At 41.4% G+C, this 16286-nt stretch overlaps 1 protein-coding gene across 1 annotated transcript; it reads right to left on the reverse strand.

Moving 5' to 3' along the window:
* Nucleotides 1-275: 275 nt before the first annotated feature.
* On the reverse strand, nt 276-15878 carry LOC149303713 (visinin-like). The gene is made up of 3 exons (XM_089480933.1): nt 15407-15878; nt 5361-5472; nt 276-3199 (listed from the first exon to the last, which is right to left on the reverse strand). Exons 1-3 carry the CDS (start codon nt 15785-15787, stop codon nt 3111-3113), a joined length of 582 nt encoding a protein of 193 aa, XP_089337059.1. The 5' UTR covers nt 15788-15878; the 3' UTR covers nt 276-3110.
* Nucleotides 15879-16286: the final 408 nt, after the last annotated feature.

The raw sequence follows: 16286 nt of genomic DNA on the forward strand, positions 1-16286 counted from the left end.
CAGTTGGTTACGACAAGACATTCAAGTCAAGGGACTACCTTTACCTTTTAGAAATCACACCCAATGTTGAAAAAAATCTCTGTATCATACAACCATTTCACAAAATCAATATCAATACTGTGACCTCTTAGAACAGGAGTGGGAATCAAAGCCCATTGAACTCTGGAGTTTAGCTGGAATCTTCCCACATTCTGGTGGGATTTAGTGTTTGGCCCCTATCCAAAGGTACCTACTTTTCTCCTGGAGACATTTGGAACATACTTCTCAGTGCAAAGTCTTGTACACACAATGCCCTTTATTGAAAAACAGACAGGGTAACAGAAAATTAAACGCGTTCCCTTTTAGTAAATTGACCCCTGCCAGCCCCTCCCTAGAAAGTACCGTAACCCCTTTTTCTTACAGGAACAAGAAATACTACTAGCGTGACAGAGGAAGGAAAACAACAAGGTACATTGAAATCCACATCTAGAAAGGATTCTGTTGGTTCTTATAGCTCCATTAGCTAGCTTGCTCACCCCCATTCACAAAAACGAGCAAAAAACAGAGGGTTCCCCCATCAACCAAAGTGTAATACATCTTCAAGCAATGTTGAGGAGTACAATGAGAAAGTAGAGATGATTTGCTAGTATAATGTTTTGCTAAATTCTTGTAAGAAAATGCAAGGCCAGTGGCCCTGGTCCAAACAAATCAGTTTATCAAGAAGCAAGTCCCATTGATCTGAATGGCACTAACTTTGGAATAAACATGTGTAGGATGGTGGTGATCGACTTCCTTCCTCCTGAGAAATACAAGGGGATATATTACCAGGGTTAAACTTGGCAGGGAGTGGGAGACAAAGGACCCATCTACACTTAGGGTTGCCAGAGTAAAAACTGGAGAAGGCTTCTATGTTTTTAATAACAAAAAATTTTGGCAGGTCTTGCTTGTCACACTACCAGGGAATAAACATCCCTACTGAAATTGTCTTCTACACAACCATAAAAGAGACAGGTACTGTCTCCATTTTTCACTCTAGTAACCTTAAGTGCCCTACATGCTTGGTTCAGGTTTATGCCATTTTGATTGCTGTGGCTCCCCTTCAAAGGATCTTGGGAATTAGACTTTGGCAAGATGCTAAAAGTCATCTAGTAAATATGCCCTAAGCCTTCTGCGATGGTGAATCAGAAAAGTGAAGTAAGTGGAAGACAGAACCCTCTTGTAGGGGCATTGAAAGCAAAGTTGATAGGAGAGAAAGGATGGAGAACCCAGACTCGTGGGTGCTCTCAGAGGGAAGAGGTTTTTAATATATTACGTGGCAAAGGCCTGGAAGACAAGACTCCTGTTAGGTGGCATTAAAAAAAATGAAAGGGCTAGTAGAAGTGCAATTTTTTTTTCTTGTCAAGAGAAAAGATCTCTCCTCTTCTACTTTATTGTACATGCCTCCTTCTCTCCCTTCAAGGAATGCAGGCAGGGACTTTACAGATCAGGAGACCTTTCACATTGCACAGTTATAGTGCTATGATCCTATTTTTAACTGTTGCAGCTGCATCCAAACGAATTCTGGAGAGATTACTGTATGAGGGTGCTTTTGCACTGTAATCCCACAATTGCTTTAATGCAATTACAATGGTAGCAATAACATTATTAATGCATTTATTTCAGTAGCACAAATATTTACGGTCTCCCTTTACTTCCTGGTTTGCACATACATTTTTAACTTACTTTTTTTCCCCCTTCTAAAATCTTGCAACGAAAAGATTAGACCTATTATTGCAAGATTCTTTGGGCCACTCATTTCCAGTGATTCACGATTCTTGAGTTCTGTGCTGTTGTTTTAATTGCGGAGTCTACATATTGCGACCCAAACTCTAATTATCTGGACCATAAATAAGTAAATTAACTCCTTACCAAATTTGGCAAAATCAGCCTCCTTGGAAGGTTTGTGATGTAACAGAACCAAGGAGAAGAGTGCGTGACATGCCTACTCATGCCATGTCAACCTTGCAATAACACTACCGCATTGCTAGAAGAATCCACACATGTGCAATCATGTGAATGTAGTGATATTGGTTATTGATGGGTATTTCTCATTAATGCGAAACTGTGCAATAATAATGGTATGACAATAGATCAGCAATGGATGAATGCCGATGTTGTGCAAAAAGGAGAGGAATCAAATCTTGTAATTTTGCTTCAATTCTATCACTAGCACCTTGTGCAGTAAAATCTGGTGTTTGTAGTTTGGCCAAGCACTACAGCTCTCTGGTTTATAATTTTAAATACCCTTCTTCAGATCCCAGGTTCCAGGATGGAACCATGGCTGTTAAAATGGAATGAATCACAGCATTGTAAGCATGTTGTGTGAAAGGGTTTCAGGTTTCTTCAGTGAACCCTCATAAAAATGTTATTGACAGGGCTCAGTGACATCCAATAAGTTTTATGCCTATCACAAATCTTGACAAGGGTCTCCTGGATCAAAGTTCACTGACTCTTACCTACTTTCTTCCATCTCTTGTGTGTGTCTTATTTTCACAATTTAATAATAATAAATCAATAAATTAATAAATAATAAATAATAACATCAATTCCAACTTTTCTTTTTTCCCCTCTCTCCCCCAAATACATCAGTAGCTCAGGTGAGTGTTTATTTTTTAATGGCCATGGGGCTTACCTCCTGTACCCACTGTTGAAAAATAATGGAAAAATTCAAAAGACAGAAATGGGAAAAGGGCTACTACTGCTAACAGAGCATGGAGTGGGGTTTGTAAAGAACAGGATACACAATTGTTTTTACTTATAGTAGTACTTTTTCATGCATGCACACAAAGAGTAAGGGATGTTACAATATTCCCCCATCTTGTATTCTCTCTCTCACATACAAACACACACACACACACACGTATTACAGTATCCCTCCCTTATTTTGCATCATGCATAAAAACATATGCTTTTACCAGAGCTTGGAAATGTTACTTTTTATAATTATAACTCCTAGAATTCTCCCAGCTAGCACAGCCACTGGCCATGTGGCCCAGGGATTCTGGGAGTTGTAGTCCCTAAAATTAACTTTTCCAAGCTCTGACGTCTACGCCTGCACTTTCATCTCCTCCTGACAATCAGTACCAAAGTGTCTATTTTTTCTTGGGCTCGTACTGGATGAGACTCATTATTGCTTCATTCTTCATCACCCCTTCAATAAACTCCTTTTCAGCCAGTTTATCTGTGAAGAAAAGAAAAGGAAGACATGCATTCATACTTATTAAGAAGGGAGATTTCCAGGTGGTTTGCAATAAATGAGCATGGCTTTGCTGTAACAAGCAAAAAGCCATTGCTCACTCCACTTTCCTGAACAAACTACCGAAATCTATTGTTACTGTATTGTTATTATTATTATTATTATTATTAATGTATATCCTGCTTTTCTCCCAATATAGGAACTAAAGAAACGCCTTTGGGAAAACAAAGGTCAATTCTGCAAGCACAATGTGCTTAGAGGCAAAGAACACTTAAAATACATTTTTGGATTACTTTTTTTCATTGGACAACATTTTGAACTGCAGCTCCAAAATCTGCCAGCCAGCATGGGGATTCTGGGCATTGTAGTCTAAAAAGGAATATTACCAAGCTCTGAACTAGTCCAGGTTCTGCATAAAAGCTTCTAACAAAAGAAGGTCTCTCACCTTCTAAGTCTGCCTTGATTCTTTCAATTAGTTTTAATTGATTTAACCAACAGATTAAATGCACATAGGTTTTTGTTTGTTGTTGAGTGTCTTCAGGTCATTTCCAGCTTATGGTGACCTGAACCTACCTTTGGGGGGGAGGGAAGCATGTTTTGTCCAGAGGGAGTTTGCCATTTGCCTCTGCCATTGTTCGAAGGGAAGTTGCCAGATTTTGTCTGAGGCTGAGAGAGTGTGACCTGCTCAAGATAACCCAGTTGGTTTCCATGGCTGAGTGGGATTTCCACCTTGGTTTCCCAGAGTCCTAGTCTAACATTCAAGTGTGCTCTTGCTCCACATAAGTTTACATATAAGTAAAATAATTCCAAAGAGGAAGCAAAATATACTTTTGTTTCCAGAATCCATGATGAGTAGCCATGGACCTTTGAATGGGGTTCAGGGACAAGAGGGGTCTTGAGCCCCAAAAGATCAGATAGTCCCACTGAATGATCAGGCACCAAGGATCAGGGCCACCAAGACCCCTGTTTAGTTGAAACTCTTGCCAATCAGACCAGACTCAATTTATAACTATCTTTGCATTTCCTTAATAGGATCTTATACATTTTTGCTTTTCCTTGCTATATTAGTTGTATGCTTTGACCAATTTTAGAAGATTCCATTTATTATTTTGTCATTGTCTTAACAATGGCCACACTGATTGATTATTACTATTAGTATTAGTATCATTCCCTGTATCCTATGTTTTGTAAAAATGTATGCAGCATGGTGTAGTGGTTTGGGAGTTGGATATGACTCTAGAGACCAGGGTTCGATTTCCAGCTTGGCCATGAAACCCACTGGGTGACCTTGGGCAAGTCACACTCTCTCAACCTCAGGAGAAGGCCATGAACCAATCTCGCTAAGAATGACTTGAACAACACTACAACAATAATTGCAACTACACAAACTTTTTAATGGCCTTTCAGTCAGTCTGGAAACCCCTCCACCTTGCAGACAGTTCCAGGAATCCTGAAAACACCCTTTCAACCCTGAAGCAGTCTTTTCTTCTCTACACAGTGACTTCTCTACACATATTGCTCTGCAAAAAAACCTGTCTGTTGTGCTAGTGGTGATCTGTGCACACATGTGTTTTTAAGCCTACATTCTTCCATTTATAGCAGGTGTGGGCCAGCATAGCCAATGCTGAAGAAAAGTGAGAGTTGCATCCCACCAGCATCCAAATAGCTGCATGATTCCCACCGTGATTTACAGTGTCAATAAAGTAGGTACAGTACTAGTGTTGTTTTAAAAATAAATAGTCCAGCTTAAAGCTGTGCAGCCTTTTGAGCTTCACAGAACTCTCTGCCAAAGAAAAACTTGCAAGTTTCAGTGCTTTAAACTATGTGGAGAGAGAGCAATCTGGGTTACAAGTGTGTGCACTCTAATTATTTATTTCATGGCTGTTTTTCTATGGAAGGGCCCATATGATATGTAAAGATATCTTAATATCTTTAAGATACGGTGGAATTGATGGAGTTTGACAGCACTTTAATTGTCATGGTTCCATCTTATGGAATCCTCGGATTTGTAGTTTGTTGTGGCACCTGAGTGCTCTGCCAGAGAAGGCTAAGTGGCTCACAAAACTACAAATCCCAGAATTTTCATCTCGTGGCAGAAAGCACAACATTGAGGAATACTGGAAGTGGGCCAAGAGAAAACATTTACCAGTTTCTCCCTTGTTAAAATATGCCCACAGCTTGTCAGCCCGTTTTTGAGGAGTGTTTTCATCGTCCGGCAAAGTCTTCTGTTCCTCTGGAGGGATCATCTTAAATATTGCCTGGGAGAAAGAAAGAGGGAAAGCCATTGACATCAGTTATTTGGGAAATTGAATCAGGTAACATTTAAATTAGTAGGAGATTGCAGAACAAGTTGGCGGAGCTTCTTTCAGACTATAGCCCCAGAGCCACCCAATAATTATGGCCAGTGGCCATGACTGGCTCTGGGATTCCAAAAGCTATAGTCCTAAATTTGATATCTTCCCAGATTCTGCAAATAGTGGCCTGGGCCATCAGTCTCTCAGTTTTCTCAGCTATAAGGCATGATTTCCCAACCAATTTCCAAAGAAACCAGAAGTCCAGCCTGTTAGCTTCTGTGTTCTAGTCTTTGACATCTACCAGTCACCCACCAGCCCTAGCTCAGATTTTCTTTACCTTCCCTCACTGATATAAAAATGTAAGGGATTTGGAAATATCAATGTGGGGGGAAAGTGTTTTGGGAGGACAGGAGCTAAAGACAGAGGTAAACTGAGATAGGTGTGGAGGGCACAACCCAGTTGCCCATCAAGGCCACCATTCTGTACCAGTTGTCTATAGGAAATTTGCAAGCAGAGCATAAATGTAATAGCATCCTCCCTGCTTGTGTTTCCTTGAAACTGGTGTTGAGAAATATGCTGCTGCTGCTGCTGCTGCTGCTGCTGTGTGCCTTCAAGTCATTTATGACATACGGTGGCCCTAAGGCAAATTTATTGTGGAATCTTCTTGGCAAATGTCTGCGAAGGGGGTTTGCCATTGCCATCCTCTGAGGCTGAGAGAGTGTGACCAAGGTCACCCAGTGGGTTTACATGGCCGAGCCAGGATTCAAATCCTGTTGGGTGTTAGTCCAAACCACTATACCATCCTGGCTCTCTTTCACAAGTATATTGCTTCTAAAAATGGTGGTAATCTATTGCCACTAATTATTAATAGCCGTTGATAGCCTTAATCCTCCATAAACTTGTCTAATCCGCTTTTAAAAGCTACCTAAATTAGTTGATGGCCCAGATCCCATCTGATTTTGGATGCTAAGCAGGGTGAGCCCTGGTTAGTACTTAGGTGGGAGACTGCCAAAAATTGCCAGGCAATTGTTGGCAGAATTTCAGAGGAAGGGACTGGCAAAATCACTTCTGAGTATGCATTGCCTAAGAAAACCCTATGAAATTCATGGGGTTGCCATAAGTCAACAGGCAACTCAAAGGCATGTACGCACATGCACACACAAGTAGATGGCAGTCACTGCATTTTGTAGTAAGAAGTTCCACAGTTTAGCTATGTTCTGCATGGCAAAGTGCTTCCTTTCATCAACCCATGCCACCAATCCACAATCCACCATCTAAATGGGTCACCTCTCTCTACCTAATGGCAGGGGCTACTTCTTGGAAAGAGTTCCCATACCTTGGATTCAACATTGATCACAATGGAGAAATCAGGCAAGAAATAAAGAAAAGGAAGAGCAGCCATGAAAGAACTAGACAAGATTGTAAAGAGTAAAGATATACAACTGAAGTCAGAATTGTCCAAGCCATTGTATTCCCCATCACGATGTGCAGATGTGAGAACTGGACAGTGAAGAATGTCGAGAAAAAGAAAATCAACTCATTTGAGATATGGTGCTGGAGAAGAGTGCTGAGAATACTGGGGATAGCCAAAAAGGCAAACAAATGGGTCTTTGAACAGATCAAGCCTGAACTCTCCCTGGAAGCTATGGCCCAGTCCAGACAGGCCGAAAAGGATGCCCTCATCATGTGTGAGGGGTGCCTCGGGGTGGCGCTTCAAGACTCTCCTCGCCCCTCGCACATGACAAAGGTGTCAAAATGGCAGTGCCCTGTACAGACAGGCGCCGCCATTATGACGTGCCAGATGCATAGCATCTGCACATGAGGGCGCCATTACGATGTCGCAAGTGCGCCTGTGCACTGCGACGTCATAATGGCGTCGCAAGAAGAACCCACTTTTTGTGGGTTCTTTTTGGTCCGCGGGGAAGCCCTGCAGTCTGGAGGCTGAGGCTTCCCTGCGGACCAAAACTAGGCACCGGGAGACCATCCTTTTTGGACAGTCTGTCCCGCACCTAAGATGATTAAATTGAGGCTGTCGTACTTTGGCGACATCATGAGAAGGCTTGGATCAGTGGAAGACAAGAATGCTAGGAAAGGCAGAAGGTGCCAGAAAGACTGCATGCCAGATGGATAGATTCAATCAGGAAAGTCACAGGCCTGAACCTACAAGACCTAAGCAGAGCAGTGGAGAATAAAGGTTCTTGGAGATGTCTCATCCACCAAATTGCCATGAGTCGACTCACGGGCAGATAATAACAAAGTTGCACACTGTCTGAAAAAAATCAGAACTTCTAGTTATGCGTTGCTTCACAACCTACAATTACCAGATGCTCTGCAGCCACCCCAGGAAAATTAAAGAAATAAAAATTGAATGAAATGAAAGAATAAGAAACAAAAAATAGAATCAAAATAAGAAAAAACGACATAGGGTAAGCCTCTTAAGAGCTCCGTTATAGAAACTGATTCTAAAAAGGGCTCCGTGAGTCAAAAAGGTTGGGAACCCCTTGTCTATAACAAGGATGGAGAGTTTCTGTTCTGCCGGAGGTGCCTGATTTCTGTGAAGTGTCTTTTGTCACGGGATTATAGTGCAGACCAGCAATGGGCATCAGGAGGCCCATCCAGATTTCGTTAGACTGAAAGTCCCAGCAGCCTTAGCTAATGGGAAAGCATGCTGGAAGTTGCCATTCCAACAACATCTAGAGGGCCACACGATTCACACCCCATATTTCTAGGATAGAAGGGCTGGGGGAACTGCAGGAGGGGATGAATTAACAAATATGGAAAAGGAATGCAACAGTTAGAAGTGTTTCACCTATTCTGCTTTCTTTTAGTCCCATGGTTTCCCATCTGAGGTTCAAATATATTATTGGACTACATTTCCCAGAATCCCTGATCATTGGCCATGCTAATGGGAATTTTGGGGAGGTATAGCCTGACAACATCTAGAAACCGTGTTTTAGCTTGTTTGCTTCTAGTGAAGCTCCTTCAGTATTCCGTCTGAGGCACAGTTTCATTCTCAGCCATCCTAAGAGACTTCCCTTTTGCTCTGCAGTCTGCATCTGGATGCTGGTGGGATTCATCCGACTTGAGGTTGACCTGTCCTTCCTTCCATTTGGAAACCAATGTGCAAGCAACCACTTTCTGATGCCTGAAGTTTTTACCTGCATCTCATCCTGGAGGCCATTTCAGGTGTGTGACGTAGAATATATGTATAGATAGACACACCTTTGGGTTAATCCTGGGTTTACAGGCGATTAGGGGAGCCTCCAGATGGCTTGAGCGAGAGGCCAGTTTGGGGTCTGTCCAAGTGACAGGCACCAGGGAAAACTGCTTAACTGTCTTGAGGTTGGCACTAGTGAGGTGTTCTACCACTTTTCCTTCTTTGTTACTTGGAGTCAGTCTGAGGCTGCATTTGGAGAACTGAAATAATACAGTTCACACCACTTTAATGCCATGGCTCAATGCTATGGGATTCTGGATACTGTAGTCTGATGTGGCACCAGAGCTCTCTGACAGGAAAACTAAATGTCTCACAAAACTACCATTCTTAGAATTCCATACCATTGAGCCATGGTAGTTAAAGTGGTGTTAAACTGGATTATTTCTGCAGTGCGGGTTTATCCTAAGAAGACCTCTCCTCCAGTAGTAGAAGTGGTTGAGAAGAGAATGAAGTAAAACTTGGGGAGCAGGAGAGGAAATCTTGTCAAATGCCTCTAAAAATTCCTTTTAAAAGTCACTCCAACTGTTGAAAGCAGTACAGAAACTACTACTCATTACACCAGTATAGTAAAGTTTTATGTTATAATATTTGCAAGTTAAATATTCTTCTGTGCCTTTAATAAAAGCCTTACATACAGAAATGAAATTCTTAGCACATTAGGCTACTATTAAAGGCACAGGAAAAAGCAACCTTACTCACTGTAAGGGATACAAGCACAGTATTCTCCAGTGTGGTACCCCCTCAGGCTCTCTTCTCTACTTACGGTACATCACTATATACACAGAAATATAGATACTGTATGCCACTGTGCCCTAAATTCCTAGGTCTTACCCATCTCTTTGAAATATTATGTAGTAATAGTCTCTGACAAACCTAGATATAAAATCTATAATGTTTCTCCAGTTAGACAAAACAAGCAGGTAAAATACATTTGACCTGTACCATTCTGCTGATTTAAAAGTTTGGGCTGTATGCTTGGATCATTTTGAATTCTACAAATACAAGATATAGAGGAAACTTTGGCATACAAATCCCATGTGCACTAACTAGCGCAGAATAACACATTGAGGCTAGACTGAAGCTGCAAAGCAGCTGTTAATTCAATGTGCAGCCTTGAGCGATTGTTGACTACAAAAACCCCGAATTTTTCCACCTGTCAAATGGGAATATTACTGACTTACCTCACAGGTTGCCTGGTACCATAACTTGTACCTTAAAGGAGTCAAGGGGGGGGGGGTAATATTTAGTTCATTTATCACTGTGAGATGTTTTGAAGGGATTGTAGTTGGATGAAATGTAGGATGCAATAAGTGCAGTGAATAAATAGTCTAGTGATGTGTTATGCAGTGTGAAAATCTCATGCATCTTGTCTCACCCATATTTTAACAAAAACAAGCTTCTAGTCCTCTTTTTGCAAGAAATTGCTGTGCTTGGTGAAGGCTCAGAAGCCAGGGAACGGCTGGCTGGGCAAAGTGACTTCCAATGCTTGGAGACTATGGTTGAATTGCCTTCAGAACCCCAAATTCTGGGGTTTCTATATAACTTTGTGTTCTTCTCTCCTTCTTTGACATTTGGTGTGGCAAAAGCCCTTTGCTCAACTGAGAATAGAGTAATTCCAAAGTGATGGTCATTGCAGTCTGTGTTGCAGCAGGCACAACAGAATTTTTTTAATGGTAATATTGTGGCATGAACTTTCATGGTCCAGAAACCAATAGTTCCCAGCCTAGATATTGTTGATGCTTAGTAATCAGAAGCCACATCCAGGATGATCAATGGTGAAGGATTCTGGGAGTTGCAGTCCAGTAACATCTAGAAACCCACAAGCTGAGAACCACTTGACTAGACTCTACTTGGTCAAATGTAGCTGGAATAGCTCATTGAAAAGAAGCTAACATATCTCCTTCAGTCTTTTTTTAATAACTCAGCTGCTTCCTTCTCAAGGTGGTTTGTTGTTTCCACCAGTTAATTTACTTATTTCAGTTCTCTTATTTTGTTTCAGCCACAATACTACCAATAACTCCATGTTGACATAGCAAGGTTTCCAGATTGAAATATGGAGTGAGCTCCTGTACCTTTAATGATTGTACAGAAGAGGGAATTTCAATAGGAGCTGCTTGCCATGTAACCAGACAATAAGAAATACCTGCCAAAATTCCCTTTTCTATACAACCATTAAAGAGACAGCAGCTTTCTCTAGTTTTCCATCTGGCAACCCTAGACAGTGCTGTGGCTGTTCTGCTGTAATGCACTGTACCAAGGCTTAAGTCATATAGGGAGACCAAAGATAAATCTAGGGAAGTAATCCAGGTCTGATGTCTAATGCTGTTTATATAATAACCTTTTTCTTAAAGGCCAAAGGAAAAATCAGTGATGTATATCCATAGGAATCTGACATTTTAAAATAAGCAACTGAGAATCCAGAGACAGTGTGTTTTTATTGCCCAACCTGGAGTTTAAACAGAAAAAAAAAATTAAAGGAAAAAGGAAAAGGAACTCCCCAGTTCCACCTACATCAGGTGCCAGTTCGCACTACATAATTACAGCGTTGGCATTCCACTTTAACTGCCATGGTTCCATCCTATGGGATCCTGGGACTGGGACTAAATATGTTCCTCTAACTTTCCAGTTGGACCAGATTCCATTTTACAGGAAAAGCAAGGCAATATATTTTGGCTCTTGGGACATAAAATCCCATAAACGCTTCTCAGCCTCAGTCCCTGCAGGTAAATAAATAAAATAACTTCACAAGTGAAAGCATTAAGCAATTAACTGTTCTTTCATGGCATTCATCTTTTGCTGCTTGAAGCAGCCACCTCACTCAGGCTGTTGCAACACTGCAGAAATAAATCAGTTCGACACCACTTGGCTCAATACTATCGAGTTCTGGGATCTGTAGTTTGCGAGGCACCAGAGCTCTCTGACAAGGTAGGTTAGATATTTCACAAAACAACAGATCCCAGAATTCCATAGCATCGAGTCATGGCAGTTAAAGGGATTTCAGCATTGCTTTATTTCTTCAGTCTGGCAGTCGCCAAATGATGTTGCCTCTTAATGCAACAGTTACCACTCCATGTTGCAGAAAATGCTGTATATACTCATGTATAAGTCTAGAATTTTTAGTCAAAAAATTGACCCCCAGAACCTAGTCGACTTATCCGTAGGTCAATGTAAATACTATACTTTAACTCTTATTAAAAAGGGAACCATCCCCTGGTGAAAGGCAAGAGTGGGATCTGTCCTGAAAGCACATCTATCCAGCCTTTAGTGTGAGCCAGAACAGTTATGCCTGCCATAATATTGTAAGTTCTTTGGCATTGTTTTCCTTTGCTTCATCATTTAGATCCTTTGTTGCATGTCCCTAAGTTTTACCCTTGACTTATCCAAGGGTCATATCAAAATCCATAATTTTGCCCCCAAAACCTGCCCTCAACTTATACATCAGGTCCATTTATACATGAGGTCAAGTATATATGATAGGCTTCTTTCTCTCACTTCCTACACAATTATAGCACTCTGATACCACTTAAACTGCCATAGCTGTACAGAATCTTGGGATCTGTAGTTTTGTGTAGAATTAAAATTCTTTGTCAGAGAGCTCTAGTACCTCATTGAACTATAAGCCCTGGGATTCCAGGGCTGGAGGCCAGGGTTCAAATCTCTGCTTGGCCATGGAAACGCACTGGGTAACCTTGGACAAGTCACTTTCTCTCAGCCTCAAAGGAAGGCAAAATCTCTCTGAACAGATCTTACCAAGAAAATCTCATGATAGGTTTGCTTTAGTGTCGCCATAAATTGAAAATTACTTGAAGGCACACAACAATAACAACAACAAAGTAGGATGTTGAATAAGAAACTGATTTTGCTGGGCAATATGTTTGTAAAAGAGCTGGTAGAGAATCCTGGTGAAGGGGGAAATGAACCAAGGTCCTCATATGTGTAGTTATACAATCCTTACTTTATCTTCAAAGTCTAATTAATCTGATGACCAGACGGGGATATGGCCTTCACTGCAGCAAAACCTGAGCACAAATGTCTAAACAGCAAAATAGGATATGTCCTAGAAAACTGCATGGAAATTTTAATACAGTAAAACCTTTTGCAAAGTCATTATTTGCTAGTGCACCAGCCTAAAGGGGGCAAAAAAGGAATTAGAAAATGATGCAAGCTACATACTCTTATGTAGAAAACAACTAGTCTGTCTATAACCTGCGGGAGGTTGAGATAGCAATTGGCGAGAATGAGCAAAGGTTATGCATGCAGCAGGTGAGGAATAATTTGTGCTGTAGACTCTGGAAATGTTATTTAAAGTTATTTTCTAAATCAAGCAGCAGAAGCAGGAGGTTTAGAAGGAACTGAACAACTACAGACAAGGTGTGTGCATTTTGCATTGTTAAATACTCTTCAGTTGAGGAAATGCACAGAGCCCTACATGTAGAAAACTAGCTCAGCAGAGAATGGGGGAGAGAAAGACAGCGAGAATATGACCTGAGCCAGAATGTGCAATTTTTCTTCTTGAAGGAGAAGTTTTTTTTAAGATAAGAGAACATTATAGAATGATATTTCATACTCGGAGTGTGAGCTTTGCCAGGTAAAACAGTGTTCAAAAATTTTACAGTAATAACTAGCACCATCTACTTTACTAACTCCTACTGTATGTTCAGGGCTAGCTTCAGGTAGATATAATTCATCTTTTTCTCCCTCAGAGATGTATTAATCTCTAATGAATAATGGTTGAATAATGAATACTCCCAGGTTGTCTGGTATATTGATAATGGAATTATCTCTGTCCTTGTTTTCTGCAGTTTATCCTTGCTGTACAGTAAAAATATCTGTGATTTATCTCACAATGTTGTTGTGGGGAGTGAACAATTCTGAGACAACCTATTTAAGTTTTTTTTTTAAATAAATGAATGAATGAATGGGCAACCCAGGACAAACATTATGTTGCATCTTTCACAGAACATCTCTTTGCTTATGCATGTTTAAAATGTGCCTCAGATTGCTCCCCGCATTCTTCTATTGTAGCAAGAATGGATAAATTTTTCAATCTTTGCTTAGGTTTCCAAACCTGCATTCGAATAGTCTGTTTATGATCATGTCTTCTCAAGGTCAGAGAAGAGGAAGTTATTCTCCTGGAGATACAGTTGAAGCAAGGCAAATATTGCACGGAGTGGGTCAGGGATTTAACCCCACCTAATCCAACTTTAATCTCAGATTGCTCTATCCTTCTTCTACACTGGGAGGGGAGTCTAGAAGCTAGAAAAGTGGAAGAAGGTCAGCAACAGCAGGGATTTATTGGTCATGTACACATTGTTTTGTTAAATCCACAAAGAGGCAAGTAAGGCCAAATTTATGTGGTTGTTTAAAACATCTTCCAACCCAGTGCTGTCCTTTTTCCAATCCATCCTCAAGTGTTGCATGTTTTAAATCACTGTTTGGCTATTCTGAGTCTTCCTGAGAAGGAATTCCTTAGCATTTGGGATAGCAACAGCCTATGTTTTGTCAATGAAGGAGCATAGGCCACATAAACTAAACCAATAGGTTAAAGTATTTTTCACAGTCACAGTGGACCATGCAGTATGTCCTTGTAAATCTCTTAATACTGTTAACAAGCTCACAAAATTAGAAATTCCAAGCTTCTTTGATGGGAATGATGGTTAAACAGGATCCAAACCAGTTTAAATTAATATCACAGAGCTATGTGGGTTTTACTCTTTTCAAATATATTATTTCAAAAAGATAGAAATACCTATCTTTCTTCCATAAAAGATGAAAATCTGCTTCTTGCTGGGGACAGTTGAGGCCAGTAAGATAGAATTAGCAGTGGATTTAGAATTGTTTACTGGTCTGCCAATCCTGTTCATCCTGTAACAGGATTTCTTCCCTGTAAGCCAAGGCTAATTCCACTTGAGCAAAAGACAAAGCCTTTGGACAAGGTAATCCCTTGTCATCTCATCACCTTCAGGTGGGTTGAGAGAAACTCACATGTCCTTCGATCCTTCCCTCCCCTTTAACAAGTAAGGCTTCAACATGTGACTATGGCTTGAAATCTATTGTTAGTCCCGATCAGAGTAGATCCAATGAATTAATGTTATTTACCTGTGTGCTGACTCAGTAGTAAACAATTGATTCAATAGGGCTTACTCTAGTTAGAACTAGATACAGGCCTGTGTCTCTTAGGAGAGCAGAGAATGGTTTGCAGGACTAGGCCTGATCCAAGCATAAGGAAATTTAGGATCCAGCTAGATGGATGGGACTATGTCCCTTGAAGAGAAAGGTCTGGAAATGAGCTAGGGACTCTCGCTGGCTTCCATCTACTGAACTTGGGTTGAAAAGAATATGTGAATAGAAGGAGTTGAAGTTCTGATCATAGGAAAGCCTGATGATGTAAAGGTAGATGCACCCAAAATGGGCAGGGCCTCCCAAACTAACTACCACCCAACAAAAAGACCAAACAAATATTTTTGCTCAGGGGCTTCTTCAGTAAGGTGTCTTACAGACAATCATGTGCAGAAGTCCACTGTAGTTAATTCCATAAATGTAAAGAAGCTCAATTTCAACCCACACTGAAACCATATTCAACCCCTATTGCTGTGGAGAAGCTCTCAACTTTATCTTCCCTGTATGTCCTTTCCCATGGCTCCTGGCTCTCACATCTCCCCACACCTCCCCCTCACTCACTGTGATGATTTCAAGAACTTCATGTTTGCTGATCTCTCCATTGCGGTCCACATCAAAGAGCGAGAAAGCCCATTCAAGCTTGAGGTTGGTCTTGCCAGTTGAGGTGAGGTGGAGTGCAATGATGTACTCCCGGAAGTCTAGGGTCCCATCATCATTGGTGTCAAAGCTTCGGAAGACATGCCGGGCGTACACCTTAGGGTCAGAGTTGGGGAAGAAGTTGGCATAGATCTTCTCAAACTCAGCCCGACTGATGCGCCCATCAGGGCACTGCTTCTGGAAGCTCTCGTACCATTTGCACAACTCATCTTCCGAATATTTGGTATTCAGCTTCAGATCTTCCAGGATCTCCTTGGAGAGGGCTCCGCTTTTGCTATTGCCCATTGTTTGGGTGTATGCTCACGCACCCCACACGGCTTCACCAACTGGCTTGTCCGTTCTGTCCTGTTCCAACCTAGCCAGTGGAAGGACTTGTGCCCAGGGCACCTTCTTATATAGACTTCCTGGGGTGGCAAGAGGGTGGAGTTGGGACCCTGGAGTCTTCTCCTTGCTACACCTGGTGGCCATGATGAGTCTGAATGTACGCACACACATATTGTACACACATAGGGAGAGAGAGGGAGAGAGGCTATTTTAGGTTGTACTGATCACATTTGCTCCAAGCTCTTTAGTGCAAGGGAAATCGGATTTGGACATTGTGGGCCCTCCTCACTCCCTCCTTCCCAGTTGCCCGCCTGGCCTCCCTTTTCTTAACACAGTTGCTGAGCACGGTTTCCAGACATGTGCCAACCCTCAAAGTGACTGGGGAAGAGGGAGGGAGCAAAGTGCATCTTGAAAAGAATGAAAGCATGGAAGGAGACAGCATATGTGGGGACTGGTGAAC

Source organism: Sceloporus occidentalis, unplaced genomic scaffold (assembly GCF_023333645.1).
Source record: "Sceloporus occidentalis isolate IW3139 unplaced genomic scaffold, rSceOcc1.0.p SCAF_14, whole genome shotgun sequence".
Classification (NCBI taxonomy): domain Eukaryota; kingdom Metazoa; phylum Chordata; class Lepidosauria; order Squamata; family Phrynosomatidae; genus Sceloporus; species Sceloporus occidentalis.

Excerpts from the sequence above, each read along its gene's own strand:
- LOC149303713 (XM_089480933.1), bottom strand. The coding sequence starts at position 15,787 with ATGGGCAATAGCAAAAGCGGAGCCCTCTCCAAGGAGATCCTGGAAGAT. Across the intron at positions 5,473-15,406 it reads AAGTTCTTGAAATCATCACA|GCAATATTTAAGATGATCCC; the intron begins GTGAGTGAGGGG and ends TCTTTCTCCCAG. Across the intron at positions 3,200-5,360 it reads TTTTAACAAGGGAGAAACTG|ATAAACTGGCTGAAAAGGAG; the intron begins GTAAATGTTTTC and ends TTTTCTTCACAG.